The sequence below is a fragment of the Tamandua tetradactyla genome, chromosome 2, assembly GCF_023851605.1.
Source record: "Tamandua tetradactyla isolate mTamTet1 chromosome 2, mTamTet1.pri, whole genome shotgun sequence".
In the NCBI taxonomy this organism is placed as follows: Eukaryota; Metazoa; Chordata; class Mammalia; order Pilosa; family Myrmecophagidae; genus Tamandua; species Tamandua tetradactyla.
This window is the reverse complement of record NC_135328.1, coordinates 14791597-14804213: the sequence shown is the minus strand read 5'-3', so window position 1 is coordinate 14804213 and position 12617 is coordinate 14791597. Positions and strand designations below refer to the sequence as shown.

Below are 12617 nucleotides of genomic sequence, written 5' to 3'. Positions count from 1 at the left end.
TTAGAATTGCGGCGAGCTGTAAGAAGCAGTGTGTGGAAAAGGGAAACAAGTGCTCACCAACATGAGTATGGACCAGAAGAGAACCTCGAAGACGACATGTACCGCAAGACCTGTACTGTGTGTGGCCATGAATTGACATATGAGAAAATGTGATTTCTAGTTTAATGACCTGTTTTATAGAATTGTATATTTAAATGAGGGAAATTTAGATTGGTTGTAGACAATTTCATACTTGATTCAAAATAAGTCACATAGAGGAACAGATGAAATACTGCCCCAGTAAAATGTCTGTATGTTATGGCGTAAGAGCAAGTTTCAGTGGGCTAGGTTGAATGGAATCTTGGGACTTTTTCTATAACAGGGAGGGGGGGCCAAATAGTAGAATAAGTTAAAAAATGGTTAGTGCTGCAAATGAGGGAATGAGAAATCATGGCAGACCCTAGACCAGGGTAGGAAGAGGAGCTTTTAATAAGGGTAAAAACTGCCTAAACTGCACTTCTATCCCAAGAAATAAGTAAGGCTGATGGCCTACCCCTGCATCAGGGACTGGGTTGGGTCGTCGAGGCTCCTTGTGTCCCCAGGACTTGGAGGGGTGTGGAGGACTCCCACTGGAAGGAGTCCTTGGCAGACACCGGCATCAGACAGGGAGCTGGGGGAGTCTGGTCACAGCTCTGTATCCTTGGGCCCTGGCGTTGGGCCTGATCAGCGTCTGTGCAGCCCTGCAGTCTTCAAGGCTGACTACCTGATTGTTGGGCAGAGAAGGTGCTCATGTCAGGCTTATCCTGACTGCCTGGCATGTCTACTAAGCACGTACCGTGTGCCAGGCAGGTGCTGAACCTCGCGGGTGTTCTCACTTGCTCTTGGGGAGGGAGGAAACCTTATTTGGAGCTGATTTAGTACTTCTCATGGCATCAGGCATCTTTTATCAAGGTGGGTTGCTCAGATTTTCCCATATCTTCTAAAAAGGATTACAAAGTACTTACAGCCAGCAAGAAGATCTGATTCCTTGGTCTCCTGGGCTTGGCTACAGGGCCTCTGCCTTGATTTGATAAAAACAAGTGCAAGTTAAGATAAATTGGCTATGTTCAAGATGGTTCTTGGATATGACTCTTTATCCTACTGCTACGAAGAAAAGAAACAGGAGATATACATTTTGATCTTTCTTTCTAGTCCAGTTTTGGAGGTTATGTTTGGAGGAATTCAAAAGTCAAAACAAGTCAAATCCTCAAAATCAGGTTTGAGATTAATTATTATTCTATTTTATAATACATTTTCAAATGTAGATTTTAGGCATGTTATAGCTATATAATATATAGCTCAGCAAAAATTGATTCTGAATGGGCACCAAGACTTCCCTGGGACAAAAAAAAAAAATTTCTTGTTTGATGACAATAAAACAATTAGGGGTTGGGCTATTGGACCTAGGTTTACATTTCCACTAGTTCTGGCCCACGGGCTGAAGTAACTCCAGGGTCCTGTTTTTAATCTGTAAATGGGCATCATAATCCTGTTCTCACAGGCCAGTTGTGAGAACTAAATAGGTGACTGCAGCACCCAGACCAATATGTTTACAGTTTGCCTGGCTCAGGTGTGTTTCCAGTCACTCTTAACTTCATTCACTTAAGACCATCCTGGTATTGAGGTATTACTGACAGGCAAATTGGCTCTACTCAGGCTGGCAAGCTATTTTCTCATCTTGCATTTTGAAGTATAACTATAGATTAGTAACATATAAATCATGGTTAAATTCTTTCCAAGAAAAACACAAAACCTTATCTTCATTAGAACTGTTTCCATGAATAATTCCTGGAGGGGAGATTTGGAATCAAGGAAAACATGTGATGGCTTAGATGGAAACATGTTAAATGGCATCAGTACAATTGAACAGAACAACTGATTTATTGCAAGTGGGACGTGCAGCAACATGCCATCCTTTTGTCTGTGCAGGCTTCATTACTGGAAAAAGCAACTGTTGATTGAGTGTTTGTTCTTGTATATTTATTTCCTCAAAATTCAATCCCTATTTCAGTCTTTCCATTCTTCAATATTCAGTGCCACCAGACTGGGACAGACAGGGAACAGTGCTGAGACACACCAGTGAACAGCTGTTAGAAGCAACTATTATGTATGAAAAGGGGGTCCAAGAGGAAGGAAATGAAAACTTCCAAATGCCTCTAGGTACGGTTTTAGTGTAACTAGTCAATCTTTGCAGTACATTGTGAAAGGGCGACTGAGCAGTTTAGGGCCAACCAAAAAGTTGTCAAGCCTCAAGGACAGTCATTTTCTAAATAGTTAAGTAGTTTGTACTGTGCTTAGCAAGGAAAAGGAGTAACAGTATAAATAAAAGAATATTTAGCCAAGAACCTGGGTTTTAGTTCTCTTTTTGCTAATAATTCGTCATGCCATCCTGATCTTGTGAACAATTACTTCTTGTCTTAAATGGCATGATATTACTTTGAAGTTTACTGCTTTTCTGATACATAGTTCACAATAAAAACAAAAACAGAAAAGCAGCTATAGTATTTTGAAATCTTAGGAAGTCTCATCTACTAAGTGGAATATCTTCAGTAGCCCCTAAAATGGATAGCAAACAGAAGGGACCACCTATCAATCCGGAAAATGATTAATGCATGAGAAGTGTATGATACAATGAAAAGAGCTATTTGGAGGCACTCAAAAATCTACTAGTAATTGTGGGCTTATGGGTAAGTTTTTCTAAGGTTTAATGAAAAGTTTAAAAGTCCTATAACTTTGGGATGCCAGATAATCCCTTATATTTGTATATTATTCTACGAAGCACTCATCTTAAGCTTCATCACCATATAGGAAACAGACTCAGGAACTAGTAGGACTGATATCACAGGAACAAAATCTAAACCCATATCTAATTCCAAGTATAGTTTTAGCCAACCTAAACCCATATCTAATTCCAAGTATAGTTTTAGCCAACCTAGCTACTTATTTTTCCACTCTAACCTGTAACTCTATACGACCCTGACAAACCCTCTCCAAGGCTGGGGGAAATGACCAGATGCTGTCAGATAGTGGTTTCCAAACCTGTCTGTACAGTGGACTTGCCTGGGGAGCCTCCCAGAGATGGTGATGTAAAAACTTTTAAAAGATTCTCAGGTGATTCTAATGTTCAGAAAAATTTGGGAAACTGCTGATCTAAATAGTCAAATTTTCTTTATCAATTAGATACTTCTAGGTAACCAGATACCTAGTGTATAGATACTACTTAAGAAAAACATTTTGAAGAGAAAATTTCAAGTGGAGGTAAGTAAACCTTCAGTATGAAATCACAAATTTTAAAGCAGACTGAGATGATAAATCATGAAATACCAAAGTTTAAAAAACGTGCTTTTAGTTTTATTTCAGCCATGTTAGGTTATCCATGAGCTGTGAAAAGCTACGCTACTTGGTAATAAACCCATCAGTTCTACATACTACTTTTTTAAGCTCGATCTCTAGTGTTTCACATACTTTTTTGGTGTATGTGTGCCTCAGAGAAAATATCAAACGAATCAAAGCAAAGTTGTATCTGTCACATATACACCATTATGGTCAGGTCAGGTTACTGTTGTTAGGAAGTCATTTAGGGGCAATTAAAGCTAACAGTTCATATTCTTCACTGTCACCCCCACCCCTTTTGCTTCCTTTAATAAGTGAAAGGATACTACAAGAAAGCAAGCATTCAAACCATCAAAAATAAGAAATTATTTTAAGATATTTTAAAAAAATCTCAACACAAGGCAAAAAATGACCCTTAAGCCTGTAGGGCACAGAACTGCTGGAACACAGCCAAGATGTGAGGGTCTAACTCAGCAGTGAAGAGAAGGTTCTCCAGGGTCACCATGTACTGCTGGATTATTTGGTGATGCTGTAGACACAGAAAAGGGGTGGGAGTTAGGTTAGGAGAAAAGCAGGGCAGTAAGCTCTGAGCAGCCCACCCATGGAGAGGAATGGGGGCCGGGGCAGAGAAAACAACTGTGGTTCCTGCCTATAGGAGTAAAACAGGCCTCTCCTTAATCTCAACCCTTACCCCACCAAGACTGTAGGGGGGAATGCAGAACAAAGATGTCCAATAACTAAAAATGCAACTCTGACCAGCTCCCAGGTCAATGTAGTTCACGACCCTAAGCAGTGGCAGCAACTGCCATCACACTTACAGCCTGGGTTGAGCTTGGCCTCCCCTGCATTAAGGCTTAACACTTTAGGACTTTCTACAGCAACTAGGGACCCACCCAGTAAGATTTAAAAAAAAAAAAGGCAGGCAGCAAAGGTGGTCTAAGTTATAAATGGGAATAGCATAACTGCTTAAGACCATGGTCTCTTCTGAAACATGAGAACAATGTTTTAGAACCTCCTCTTCCTTTTTTTGTTTTTGTTAGAAACTTAAAATAAAATATCTCTTTGCAGAAGAAAAAATGTAACAGATTACTGGGGAATTCTGTGAAGTCTTTCATAAAATAAGAAACCCAAATTCATTTTTTAAATATATTTTAGAATAGTTCATCTGTTTTACTGAAATCAGTGGAAAAAAGTATCAGAAAATAAAATCTCTTCTCTGCACTCCTATTAGATTTGAATATACGTAAGAGATCCATACAGGTCTAGAGGGCTGTTAAAGCTTTTAAACTGACAATCTCTAAAGAATCTGAAGTGAATTCCAATTTTGGAGGCTTAAAGAATCAATTTGAATTAAAAAAAACTCCCATTTTTTCTTTTTTGGAACAAATGTGGATTTTTGGGTTAGTATCTGAAGATACAAAGAATATGTTTTACTCTCCTATATATCTTTCAGATCTATCTAGCAGAGGGTAGGCCTTGTATTTTGTTTTAGTATAGAGACCTTAGGGAATTTACTTTGGACACTTTTATCATCTGAACACTAGATTTCAAAGATGTTTATAAATCCAGTTACTGTTCCTTTAGCATCTCTTCACATTTTACATTAATTACAACTAGGCTCTCTAGTATACAGAATGGCAAGTAGGAGTGCTACAGAACTAATTTAAATGTTCAGGTGAGCAACAGTGGGGCAGATACTATGGAAATTTGACATTGATTTTTTTAAACGGGAAATCTCTGTAGCCCGTTTTCCACGCACCTGTAAGAAGATCTGCTGGAGCCGCTCTATACAGTTCTTAAACCACGGTGTTAACACACTGGTCCCATCAGTCTCACATCGTACTAAGTGCTCAGTTAAGATCATGATAAAACGCTGTGGAGGGAGGGGGGAGCGGGCAGTACGAAGTTAAAGAAGTGTTAGAGGGAGAATTGTTATGCTTCAGAAACAACTGCATTCATGAGAAAGAGACCTCAAGGCATTGTTTGTGCCACCCTGTCTTTGTGGCTTATATTCCTCGCTTTCATAATTCATTAAATATTAACCATCTAGAACAGTAGATTGGTGATAATTTGAGTTTGTACATCTGCTCTGACAATACATAAAGACCCTTAGTGTTTAAATGACTGATCCTAGTAATTTCACTTGTTGGCACTGATCCCAAGGAAGTAATCAGAGATGTGAACAGGGATCTATGCACCAAGATGTGCACCAGGGAGGAAAACCAGGATCAACAACAGGAATTAAATATTAGGCATTTAACACAAACATAAAAAACAAAAAAACTTTCCTAAGCATGGAGAATGCTCAGGCAAGAATGCAAAGTAAAGAAGAATTCAAAGGTATGCACTGTTAAACTCAAGTGGTAAACTTTCGGGTGACCTAAATCTTCTTTGTATTTTTTTCTGTATTTGTAAACTCTTCCATAAATGAGTATGTATTACTTTTGTGATTAAAATAACTTTTTTTTTTAAACTAAAGAGATGTATAGTTTCCTTTCAAGTATCACTATCCTGAGCCAAGGTACCTGAAATATAACAAGGAAGAGGTTCTTTTGTTCACTCTGGGCCGATTCCACTTTTTCCTGCAGTCTTTCTATCTGCTCCTCAAGAGCCCCGTCCTTCCTGTCGCTGCTTCTGTCGTCGTCATCACTGCGCTGCAGAATGCCAGACGGCAAAAGGAAAATGTCATTGACCAGCAGTGTGCTAAGTGCTACTGTGTAAGGAAAAGATTTTATGAACCTTCCCAGACACCTCAAGCTCTGCTATCGTCTCAGATAACTTCTTACTCAGGAGTTGCGTGGGGACTTCTCTAAGCTAGGAAAACTTAGTGGGGTACCTCTCTCGTGGATAAGGGCAATGGGAAAATTTGCTAAGAAGTAGCAGTGAGTGACCTCTTTTGCCAGAGAGAAGGAAAAAAGTTTGCCCCACTTCGCTCCATTCAAAATGAAACCAGTTTGAGCTCCATGGGAAAATGTATTTTTATACCTCTGCCACTCTACTCAACAAAGACGAGAACCCAGGAGTAAAGGAGAGTGCGTTTTAGTCACTATCACCACTTGATCAATGAGCAGTGACAACAGGGAAAGAAGCTTGCTAATCTTTCATCCCCAAATCAGAGAATGTGCCACAAGGAAAAGCTGGGCAAGCCCTTGTCTGGCTCATGAACCGTGGACTGCTCATCCTTGATATAATTTAGAAATGGTTACAGGTGACATGTAGCAATCCTAAACAGTCTGTTCAACAGGTACCTGTAAAGCTTTAGTAATTCTTTCCCAGCCCCACCCTGAGGAGTTTACAGCATTAGCTTAAGTTTTTTACATTTTAAAGGCAGTAAAAAAAAAAAAAACCAAGACAAGATTCAATTAATTTTCCCAAGTGGGTAAGATGAACATCTCCATTTAACAGATACGGGAAATACAGACTAAGAGGGGTTAAATGGCTTTCCCAGGGTCACAGTGCCAGAAAGAGGAAGCCAGAACCTGACCCAGGCATGTAGCGGGCCAAGGCAATGCACCTCTTACAGGGAGGTGGGTCTCCCAGAGCTCTGAAAGCTTGGTGATCCTTCGTCAACTTGCTCTTCCGGGAGCCAAGAAGGCCTGGTGATCCTTCTAGGTCATGCTCCTCCATAAGGCCCTAGCTGTGATCGCCCTCTACTCCTCAGCCAAAGGATGTGAACTGCCCTCCCCATTCCTGTTGGTAAGAATTACTCTAATTCCATTCCTAAAATGTGGCTAGTGTGATGAAGGAACTCTATTTTTAATTGTATTTAATTTTAATAATTTTAAATGTAAACAGCCACATGTGGTTAATGGCTCCTGTACTGGACAGCACAATCTGAGAGCACGGTGTAGCACGAAGGAAGAAGAGTCTGTGGAGTCTCACAGACCTGGATCTGTCATTTACTACTAGCTATATAACTTTGAGCTAACTGCTTAACTCCTCTGAGCCTGGTTTATACATTAAATGGATACGACACCATTCATTCACTCAGGAGTGCTTACCCACACGCATGCTTATAGGGTGCCTGGCACTCAAATTCTCTTACAGATTCACAGAAGCCAATAAAGTATTTTTATTCTACTTCTACCCTGGCTGCCATGCATAACACTTGAAAATACCATCAGGAAGAATATCATTACCGTTATGCTCACTGCTTCCTTGAAAATGGCTAAAACATTAAACCCTGCATCATTATGAACAGTATTTAACAAACCTGGGAATGACCGTCACATCCCTCCCCAGAGTATTGGCGAGGTGGTAAGCATTCACCATACCTCCCCATCTTCCCCTGCTGTACCAGAAACTCTCAGAGAAATAAAAGTGCCTTCTCTCCTCCGTCTGTCTTCCGTATTGGGGAGGGCAGACATGAGGTTGACACAGCGTTGTGAATGATTCTGAGATTTGCAGCTTCCTAAGCAGGAGGAGAAACACATGAAAACAGACCTCCCAGTCCTTCTTCCTCCACTCCTGCAAACAGCTCTGTATAATTTGGCCTCATGAGAAATAAATCACCATCAAGGTTACAGACTTTGAATATTCTCAAGAGTTTCTGTTATACCTTCCTAAAGCATTTGTGAATCAAAACAAGACTCACCCGCTTGTGCTGTCTTGCGAGTTTTTCTTTAGCTTCTTCTAGCTCCTTCTGGATTTTCAGAACATGTTTGTTCATCTTCCGAATTGTGGAATGCAAGATTTCCCAAACAAATAACCTTAAAATAACATGGCATTTGTTTATTGTTTGTTGAAGTTAGCTATGTTCACAGATCTAAACCCTCTTAACTTTTATAACCTACTCTTTCTCAAGGCCTGAACCGCCCTTCCACCCTTGGTGCATAATTCATCATAGTTCCCACCAACACTTCCAATATGCCTTTTAAATTGGGCAAGCAGACAGGACCAAAGAGTGGTGCAGCCCCTCCGGAAGGGTGGCTGGGAATGGCTTTGCAGATTGGAAATAACTGAGCTGGATGGTGCTCCTGGGTTTGAATCCTGGTCCCTCACTTGGTTGTTTGACTTTTGGGCAACCCTGTGCAATTTTATAAAATGGGAACATTAATGGGACCTACTCTCTAGGATTGCGGCAAGTGGGAATGTAAAACCCTTGGGATGATGGCTGGCATATACTGAGGTGGTCAGTTTTCTGAGAGCTTATAGAGCTGTGAATGCCTTTGTGTTGCCATCACTCATCACAAGTCAACCTGGCTGGTCTGGTGCCCTGGGATCACATCTTTTCCCCCTAGGGCTTCTATTTCAGACCAATTTCCTCTGGTATAACAAATACAGTGGAAAAGTTTGATATGGTGAGAATCTTTTATGTCTTTGTAAGTAATCTGCATTTTTGTTTCCTGTTTAGTATCAACTCGATGCCCCAGTTCTGATCAGTTATATAGCCTGTAGACTCACTTTCAATAAGACCCAAGCTTGGTGAAAAGTCTCTTTTCTTTAGGGAAGGTAGGTCTAGCATGAATCATCTGTGTTGAATCTAAGACTTCCCCCGAGGTAGGCCCTCCACCCTCACAGGCATCCAAGGTGCCCACCAACGCTTTCTTGATCCATCCACGGCATGCACTTGATCTATTATGACTTTGGTTTCTCTCCTGGTTCTGAGTGTGAATTCCAGGTCCCATTGGAGCTAGAACCCTTTCTCGAATCCCATCTGGTCTGGCAGAGGCTCTGACAAACAGCTTGGCCCTCATGCTCTGATCCCCTCTCCTGGTAGAATCCTGATTCAACTCGTGTGTGTCCCCGACAGATGTGGCAATCTGATTGGCCATATATATTTCCATTGTCTGGGAATCTTTGCCAAGTTCAATCCTACCAGACTGGACTGTTAAAATAACCTCTATTACCTAGTAAAGTCACGAGATAGTTCTGAAGAGAAAATCCAATTTGCTACCGCTGCACAGTCAACAATCTGAGTCCGAATCATCTTATCCACTAGTACAGCAATCATCTTCAATGAGAGAAAGAGAAGTATTAGGGTGAACCACACTCGTATGTAGACCCAAATAACACTACTGCTATGAAAGGAAAATAAAAAGTCTCTGAAATTCATTTTCAGTGGTTCTGAGAGGGAGCAGTTTGACCATCAGATTTATTCTGTTCTCTTCTTGGCTCTGGTATTGCAGGAAATACTACGGTCTCTATAAACAATAAGTTAGCAAATGCACACTCTGGGTGGCAACACTTAAAAAACTTCTTTCATTTTAGATCAATATATATATATATATATATATATATATAATTTCAACTGAATCCCCAAAGTTAAAGATACAAGAATGTTTTATCATTGAAGACACTGGAATTGTTCGATGTGCTCTAAAATTTCTTCCAATGCTTCTTTATAATATGCAGTATAAAAACAATGTATTAAAAGTTTGAGAAATTTGGAACTTGTTTGTAGTAACTGCAGACTAGATAACCATTTCCCACGCAATTGGTAAAATATTACAAGCTGCCAGCATTCTATTCAGCATTTAAAACATGTTAAGGTGTTATAGTCCAAGATCAAATCAGACTTGCTCTTCAAAGAATGACTCAAACATCATCACTTCCATAACATTAAAAAATTCCAGATTTAAAAACCTTTCTATAGGCAGAGTTAAATGTCATCTTAACAAACTAAAACAATGGTAATCAATTTCTCACTTTTTAAGTAACACAATTAGACCCTCAACCTGTATAATAAATTGTTTTTACCTGTGGGTGGTTCCTCCAGACCTCAAACATAACTCTTAGAACATGTAACTTTCCCTCATCACTTTCAGCCAGGGTTTTGAAGACTTCATGAAACCTTATGATAATGGAGAAAAAAAAAACCACACCACATATATACCTAACTCAATGAGCATTTTAATGTTTTCAAAGCCCTTTTGATGATACTCAGTTGACAATGCAAAATATAAATGCCAAATGCAACAGCAACCATTAATGATGCAGGGCTATGGTTAGGGATGTGTATACGGAAGCTGTCACAGAACCTTAGGATATTTACAACACACTTTTATTAGCCCCAGACTAAGTTTTCACTGTGGATCTCAGAACAGACAAGGGCTAAGAAACCACGTCCAAACCAAAAGCAAACACAATAATCCCTCAAAACTTTTCTGACTGTACTTTCTGTAGGAACCCTGTAATGGAGCTTAGGAGCTGAGATGGGGAAAGGGGCTCAGTTTCTCTGCCTTCTGGACTCTGACAAGGGATCCGCTTTAGATGCCCATCTTTGGTTGGCTCCCCCAAATGTAATCTGTCCTCATTTCTGTCTTACCTTCCTTTGGGAAGATGCTTAGGCAGGGGTAGGGGGGGGCGCGTCTTACTGAATCTATGACTGTTCTAAGTACCAAGGTTTTCACTAGTTCCTCTAAAGGCTTATATGAAAAAATGTACATCCTATGTATATATGTAAACACATACAGACTGACCAAAGCAATGAGATCAGGATTTTAGCCACCACAAATCAAAACCCAAGGTGTCAAATTATATAAGGCTATTATTAAGATCTTCAGTTAACCATGTTAGGTAAAATTACTATACCATTTGTACCCAGCAAGCAAAGTCTCAACCCCTCAAGAGAGGCTGTGTGTTCTTGCTGGACTTACTTTGCAAGGGCACTGAAAGAATGGCTGAATGATTTGGCTGCAAGATGTAGCAGAGTCTGTACAAAGACTTCTATTTTCAGTGGGTTAAAACTGAATCCTTCATCTGAAAAACAGTCCACAGTAAGACAGTTAGGATAAGTCTAGCAGTGTCCTGGCACTCACCTGGCCTAGTCACACCTTCACATAACTTCTCTAAGTTCTAAGAGACAATAGGAGATCACCACTGATTTCAAATACTCAAAATATAAAACTGAGCATAACCTAATTCTTAGGGATTGTTTCCTTAATTCTCCTATATAACTCATTTTCTCTCTATATGGTAAAACAAGGTAAGTATATATATATTTTTTTCTTTCTATTAATGTTTTAATTCTTATTCTGTTGTCTTTTTATTTCTTTTTCTAAATCGATGCAAATGTACTAAGAAATGATGAATATGCAAGGTAAGTATATTAATACAAATAAAATACAGTGAACCTCAACACAGCTATGTCCATTTGAAAATGTTTCAGAATGCCTAAATGTAATAGCATCATGTTTTGATTTATACTTTCTCAATATATTTTCTCTAGTGTCATAATACAAGTTTTTTAGAGAAATCCAAACAATCAAAATCCCAGTAAAAAACACCCAAAACTGTGACTATTTTATTTTGATCCTTAGTCATTTTTTTCTATGCATATATTCTTATGCATGGATCTAATGAAAAATTTCCTCCAAGATAGCTACCCAATTATTCCAACAGACTTTTTATTTGTTCCAGTGATTTGTCTTTCTAATGCCAATACCACATTATTTTACTGATTGTAGTTTTCATAATATGTTTTAAGATATGATAAGGCAAGTAGCCCTCTCATTACTTTTTTTCCTCATCCATTTATTGATTCAGGTAAACTTTTAAAATTATTTTGTCAATTCCTCACCCCCGCCCCCCCCCCCCCCCCCCCCCCCAGAAAAAGAGACTAGGATTTTGGCTGGATTATATGGCATATACTCAGTAATTGTTACCCATTATTCTTACTACAGTGTACTTTGGAGACAACACCAGCTTTCAAACATACCATGCATTCTCACTCAGGAATGCTCTATGGTGAAAGCAGTGGACGTTTAAAAACCTTTGACTAATAATGGCATATTTCACTATATTTACGATATAGATTATATCCTTAATGTGAGTTATCTCATGGGGATGTCGGGATCTCATTTCCCATGGAGGGGAAATACCTGGATTCTAGCAACAAGTGATTAGCTGAATAGACCAAACGAATATACTGCTTTCTGACCATGCAACAGGATTTAAGAGGAACCCATGTGCCAGAGTTATATTTATGTTTTAGTTTGGCCTTCACAGAGTTCCACCCAAGAAAGCGCTAATCCCTTACCGTCGTCATCATCCTGGTTAGGATTTGGTACATCTTTCAGAATGCTGAAAATTTCATCACTGGTTGCCTTACTTTTAAATGCAACGGATAAACAGAGGGCAACAGAATGCCCAGGAAGAGAATCTAAACACAGAATGAGGGTGGGGAAGACAGATCAGCTTTATAGACTACTCGAACAAATAGTTAAATAACTGAAAACCTTTAACAAAAAAGTTATTTCCTTTCAAAACAGAACAATCTGCTTTATCCCAAGATCAATATTTAATCTGTACAAAGATACCACATG

At 39.4% G+C, this 12617-nt stretch overlaps 2 protein-coding genes across 4 annotated transcripts in view; one reads left to right on the top strand and one right to left on the bottom strand.

Moving 5' to 3' along the window:
* XPA (XPA, DNA damage recognition and repair factor) overlaps positions 1 to 2483 on the top strand; it is a 43398-nt gene extending 40915 nt beyond the window's left edge. The window contains exon 7 of one of the 2 annotated variants that reach the window (XR_013167522.1): positions 5 to 110. Coding sequence is in view for 1 of the 2 variants with exons in the window: in XM_077140014.1 (XP_076996129.1) it covers positions 5 to 153 (149 nt within the window). In the remaining variant the exon portion in view is untranslated. Of the gene's footprint in view, positions 1 to 4 lie in introns of both variants that reach the window. The other variant, XM_077140014.1, reaches the window with a different exon arrangement.
* A 1233-nt stretch (positions 2484 to 3716) lies between these two features.
* The window catches only part of NCBP1 (nuclear cap binding protein subunit 1), a 62027-nt gene continuing 53126 nt past the window's right edge, over positions 3717 to 12617 (bottom strand). For both annotated transcript variants that reach the window (XM_077139939.1, XM_077139949.1), the window contains 8 exons: positions 12332 to 12454; positions 10950 to 11052; positions 10051 to 10144; positions 9201 to 9304; positions 7946 to 8060; positions 5877 to 6005; positions 5111 to 5224; positions 3717 to 3880 (listed from right to left, as the gene is read on the bottom strand). In XM_077139939.1, the coding sequence (XP_076996054.1) occupies positions 3767 to 3880; positions 5111 to 5224; positions 5877 to 6005; positions 7946 to 8060; positions 9201 to 9304; positions 10051 to 10144; positions 10950 to 11052; positions 12332 to 12454 (896 nt within the window). In that variant the 3' untranslated portion in view covers positions 3717 to 3766. The remainder of the gene's footprint in view (positions 3881 to 5110; positions 5225 to 5876; positions 6006 to 7945; positions 8061 to 9200; positions 9305 to 10050; positions 10145 to 10949; positions 11053 to 12331; positions 12455 to 12617) is intronic.